At 44.1% G+C, this 5,894-nt stretch overlaps 1 protein-coding gene across 1 annotated transcript; it reads left to right on the top strand.

Moving 5' to 3' along the window:
* The first annotated feature begins 284 nt into the window (after positions 1–284).
* Positions 285–4,967, top strand: LOC135405558 (solute carrier family 35 member F4-like). The gene is given in 4 exon segments (XM_064640266.1): positions 285–395; positions 1,107–1,295; positions 2,902–2,995; positions 4,563–4,967. Coding segments are annotated over 4 exon segments (636 nt in total). The 3' UTR covers positions 4,805–4,967.
* The last annotated feature ends 927 nt before the right edge of the window (positions 4,968–5,894 follow it).

Raw genomic sequence — 5,894 nt, 5'->3', positions numbered from 1 at the left:
TGTTTAGCTGATAAAACAGGTAATGGTGCAGGTCCTGTCAGTAGGTCCCAGCAGAATTTGCAATGCTATAGATCCATAGCACTACCAGTGCACACACTTTCATTATGCTTTACATTTCTCCCATAATGTTTCCCATTTAAGGGAAAACAAGAATGCTCCAAGTCAGAGAAAGTAGCCAGTGACACTCATGAGAACCCCACACAGTGAGGATCTCTTCCCACGGGCTGAAGTAGCTCTGAGCTTTACACTGCTTTGCTTTGTCTGTGCAGATAGTTGCAACAATCATGGCAATCACAGGAATTGTGATGATGGCAAATGCAGATGGTTTCCAGGGAGATTCAATCATTGGGGTGGCATATGCTGTGGGATCAGCCTCCACATCTGCCTTGAATAAGGTAGGTCACGACTGTTCGTTTGGATTCTTATATTCACCATTATCAGCTGTTAAAAATGCACAAGTACAAAGAGAGTGGCTGTAAAATAAATGTTTTATTTCCTGCATCATTCATGTTGTGACCAGGTGATGTCACCACGTCAGGAAATCCACGATGAGGGTAATTAGTTGTCACCTGCCAAATATTCAGGGTGGCTTTGCTTTATGAGTCTTTAATGAAATCTTCATTGCTATGCTATAAGGAGTTTAAGATAATTTTTTAATCATGCCAACGCTGTTTAAAAACACTGTTTCAAAGGGACTTTCCACGTGCGGAATGGAGAGCCTGGATGTGGGATGTGCTGTTTTCTCTGAGTGGGAATGCAGGGCTCACCCCAGGCCTGCACTGCACATGCTGGGCTCCTGCTGGGCTTGGAGCCCTGGTGTGAGCTCAGCACACTTGAGAATGCTTGGAAGCAGTGGCTGCTCTGGAAGGTGAGGGATGGAAAAGGCAGAGTCATGTCTCAGAAACAGGTTGGGCTGAGCGTGGCTGTGTTTATTTTTGGCTTGAGGAGGGTGAAATATGTGTAAATTTTGAAGTTTGTTGTAGTGGGATCAGAATTTGCCTCCCAGCTACAGAGTTTGCTCACATTGGTAATGAATTTGTGCAGGAGAACTTTGCTCCCATGACTGTCGTGACTTCTAAACCCCTCTTCTCTCCTCTCCTTTGCAGGTTTTGTTCAAAATGTTCCTTGGAAGTGCAAACTTGGGGTAAGCAGCTCATTTTGTGTCCACCCTGGGCTTCTTCAATTTCATCTTCATCTCTGTCACCCCAATCATACTGTATTTTACAAAAGTGGAGTATTGGTACCCTTTCTCTGCTGTGCCCTGGGGTTACCTGTGTGGAGTAGCTGGCCTCTGGTTAGGTATGTGATAAAAAAAATACTCATTTTTCCAGCTCTTTTCTCCCCACCAATACAAAATTAGCCTCTGGCACAAAAGCCCCCTGTCCTCCTAAACATCAGAGCTCTCTCACAGATTAAGTCTGGTCCCAGTGCAAATTGGTACTCCTTGGAAATTATTTATATTTTTCATTATTCTTAATGAAATAATACTAACTATTAATATATAATTAATAATTAAGATATAAGCGATAATTATAAATAATAATTAATAGTGATAGTAATAGCAGGGAGTAAACATGAAGCAGCCATACTAATGGTTTACTTTTTCATCCCTACTCTAGTTCCACACCAATTCCCCTGTCTCTGGAATAGCTTGGCTGTGTGTTCTCAGTGTCTTCCTGGCACACTCTGTGGGGTGTTTGTGCACTGACACATGGATCCCCAGTGCTGGGGCACCTTTCTGTGGGTGCTGCAGGTGCTGGGCAAGGCTCACACAGCCCTTCCATAACGCTCCCTCTTCCTGAGCCAGAATTGCCATTCTCCAGCCAGGCACAGTATCTGTTGGATTCAGCCCGGGGGCGTTTTAATTTCCAGATATAACAACATCCTTTCCTTTAGTAAAGTCTCTGTTATTTCATAATTGAAGAGGTTTCTGTCTCCACTACACGTTTATCAAATGGAAGCAAAGAGAATGCCTGGTACACAGCCCATCCTGAGACGTGGTTGGGCTGACAGCTGAGCTCTGTGAGCGCCTTGAACCAGAATTTCAGCTCCTCTGTGAGCACCTGAGGGACAAAAAGCGGGGCTAATTTATCACCCATCAATCTACCAAAGTGTATAACCCCAGCCATGAGGGAACAACCTGATGGAGCAGACAAGGAGGAGCAACCCTTTGCTCCTTTTATGTAGGGGACTCAGCAGCAGGACTGAGTGACCAGAAGAAAATTTTTGGAAGTTTCTGCAGCTTGCTTTTGATCTCCCAAGGAAATTGTAGCTGGCTGGTAATGCTGTCATGTAAAAAAAACCCCCAAAACTAATGCATAAATTTAAGGTGTTGAATATTTGTATATCTGTCAGATTTCATTTTGCCTTCAACATGGCACCAAGGCTGTGGTCTTGTCCCAGTCTGCTTAGTTTGCAGTTAAATTCATCAGCTAATTGTGTTTAGTGTCCTTTAGAGTATGAGTTCCTGCTGCTGTCACCTTTGGGGTGTGGTCCAGGTGGAGGGTTTGCAGCCTTTTGTCAGGGAAATGTCCCACTGAGACAAGGACAACACAGCCTCAGCCAAGAGGGCAAGCTGGGATCACCACCCTTCTGGTAGGGGAACAAATGAAGGTTTCTGGCAGCAAAAACAGGTTGTTTGTATCTGATTAAAGCTTGGGAAAAGCCATGAAATATGAGTGTGATAACCTTGGTATTACAGTTTGTGAAAGGCCATCCAGCCCTTCCCATTACACCAGTCAGAACTTCCCCTCATTTCACACTCCTAAATAAAAAAACCAAAATCACTCACTTTGTGACAACTACATAATTGTGGTGTGGATACTGATATCACACTTGTAGGGTGAAGTGGAAGAGAAATATCTCACTCTAGTGTTCATGTATGATTTGCTCTGTTTTTCCCTGGCTTTCAATATCCTGGTTAACGTTGGTGTCGTGCTCACGTACCCCATCCTGTTCTCCATCGGCACAGTGCTCAGCGTCCCTGGAAATGCAGGTACCACGGCTGGTGGTGGAAAAATAACCCCACGGGCACACAGACAGCACAAGCAGTTTATTGTCCAAATACTCAAAATCTGTTGTCACCAGGGCAGGGGGTATACGTGGGAATTTAATCCAGAGTCCTGTCTTGTTGAACAGCCTCTGCCTCTGCTCTTCCATCCTCTCAGCCTCGCCGCTCCTGGGATTTGAGCATGTTTTCAAAGAAACATCTATTTTTAGGGGGATGCAGGTCAGAGCTGCAGAACAATCAGTACCTGAAGGAGGCTGCCCAAGGGCTCAGGTGCCCTCTTGGTGCTGGTTGTGGGTCTGGGAGGCACCGACTCCAGCTCTCTGACCCACGTGCTGCTCTCTCCCAGTCCCTGGTCTGTGCAGCCCAAGGAAACATTCTGCTGGTGCAAACTGTTGAAGAGGAAGAGTTACCATAAAGTGCCTTCCCTCTCAGAGAAGAAATCGTGGAATCATAGATTCATTAAGGTTGGAAAAGACCTTCAATATCTCCAAGGAGATTGGAGGTTGGACCTCCAAGTCAAACCCTCAACAAAATATGCCCATGGCCAGTTAACCATACAGTGAAGTGCCACGTCTACTCACTTCTTGAACACTTTCAGGGATGGTGACTCCACCACTTCCCTGAGGAGCCTGGTCCAGTCCTTAACCATTCTTCCAACTAATAAATATTTCCTAATATCCAACCTGAGGCCATTTCCACTTGCTCTATCACTTGTTACCTGAGAGGCAAACACCCACCTGTCTACAACCTCCTCTCAGGGAGTTGTAGAGAGTGAGAAGGTCACCCTGAGCCTCCTTTTCTCCAGGCTGAGCCCCCCCAGCTCCCTCAGCTGCTCCTCATAGACCCTTTCACATGGAAACCTTGAGGCTTGGATCCCACAAGGCTTCCTCAGAGCCTGCATGAGGTGGTGAGGGATGGAAGAGATATGGCACTTCCAGTACTGTGCTATCAGGTCAAAGCTGTTCTCTGAACTAAGGGTGCTGCTCGCTCTGAAGATCTGAGAGCTACATGGCCACTGTCACAGCCAGAGTGCAGCACACGGGTCACAGAGACATGCCAGGCTGCTCTGATGCCATCATCCATATGTTGGAAATCAGAGACAAGGAAAAAACTAACAAAGACAATTCAGCAATGGTGCTGAAACTCTCTGTCTGGGAAAAAGATAACAAAAAGACTGAAAATGCGGATTAATTAGCATGTGAAGCAAGCAATCAATAATCAATAGAAGATAGAATACTAATTGATGAAGAGGATTATGAAATTTACAGCCAATGAGCATTAATTCCTTTGTTTGCTAAAAATGCATAAAATAGTGAAAAGTATTGAAAGTGGGTGTGTGTGTCTGGTGAAGTGACCCCACAAGCACCCTGATAATAATGGTAATAGATTATTATTAAAGTATATAAATGCATAGAAATAACAAGGTAATAAAGTAATGCCTCCTTTCCAATACTAAAAAAATAGCAACAGAGTTTGATTTGTCCTGGTTTTGGTGACACATCCCACTGCTGGTTTGATGTTGTTGTTGTTGTTGTTGTTTCCTTCCCTGCAGCCGTGGATCTGGTGAAGCACAAAATGATCTTCAGCGTGGTGAGGTTGGGAGCCACCATCATCATCTGCATCGGGTTCCTGCTCATGCTGCTCCCCGAGGAATGGGATGAGATAACCCTGAGGTTCATCAACAGCCTGAAGGAGAAGAAGAGTGAGGATCACGCCGACGAGATCCCAGAGTCCAGCGTACACACGAGGAGCAGGAGCAGAGCTAACGGGACAGTGTCTGTACCACTGGCTTAGGGCTGGTGGACCTCCCCTGCATGCAGATGTATATTCTGTGAATACAGCTGAAATCCCCTCACCACCTGTATGCTTAAAAAAAAATGACATTTAACCTGAACAAGGGATGGACTGTAAGATAAGAGAAATACATCTATAATAAATGTTTACATTTATACACTTATCGAGGAATGGGTGTAAATAACTACAATAAAATGTTTTGTAATAAAAAAGACATTTCTGCTGGCGTCTCAGTGAAGTGGTGGGTTTAAAATGTGGATCAAGTTTACATCATTTATCTCCTTTTGCTTTTGCCTTGAGAGGCATTCTCAAGGATACAAATCTTGGATATTTCCAGCCAAATCTCAGAATTGAACATCCTGACTTGCCTTCAATAAGGTGACCTTTCAGCAAGGTACTAGGTTTGGAAAACCATTTCAAACCTCTCCTGGCATTTTTGAGAATTCATTTGTGAAAGACCCTGATTTTCTCATTTATATTTGGAATTATTATCAGAAAATATCAGCAAAACATGAAGCCTCCATCCCAAACCACGCTGAGCTGTGCCTCTTTCTAACACCACCTTTCTAGAATTGGTGCTGGGATTTGGATGCCTTTGGTAAAGCCAAAAATTATTTTATTCATCTCTTTTTCCCCCAGAAAAGCTGCACTCCCAGCTGCACAACAAGCTTCTCAGGAGACATGGAACACCCCAGATTGCCACCGTCCCTGGGAAATTCCTATTTTCAGTTCCTATTTTCTAGGGCTTTGGGACAAACCAATATTTTTCTTAACCTCCACTGTGGAAAAGTCTTTCAAAAGCCAAAACAAATCAAACAACCTTCCAGTGCCTTCCCTAAGCCTATTGCTGTGTAATTTAGGCTGGCTTACAGCATTCCTAGGACTGACCATGGAAGACTGTCTTTATTTGAGAGCACTTGATATGCAGACAAGCATTTTTTTCCCTTTTCTTTTTTATTTTTAAAGGGAGAATAGAAACAACTGGAAAGTATCACAGGTTGCTGAGCTCTGCTGGCTCTACTGCCCACAGTTTGTAAGTTTGCTTAGCAGCTAGAAGGAGTTTTTTTGCTTGTGGGTATTTTTTTTTTTA

Source organism: Pseudopipra pipra, chromosome W (genome assembly GCF_036250125.1).
Source record: "Pseudopipra pipra isolate bDixPip1 chromosome W, bDixPip1.hap1, whole genome shotgun sequence".
NCBI lineage: Eukaryota > Metazoa > Chordata > Aves > Passeriformes > Pipridae > Pseudopipra > Pseudopipra pipra.
This window is presented reverse-complemented; position numbering and strand designations above follow the sequence as displayed.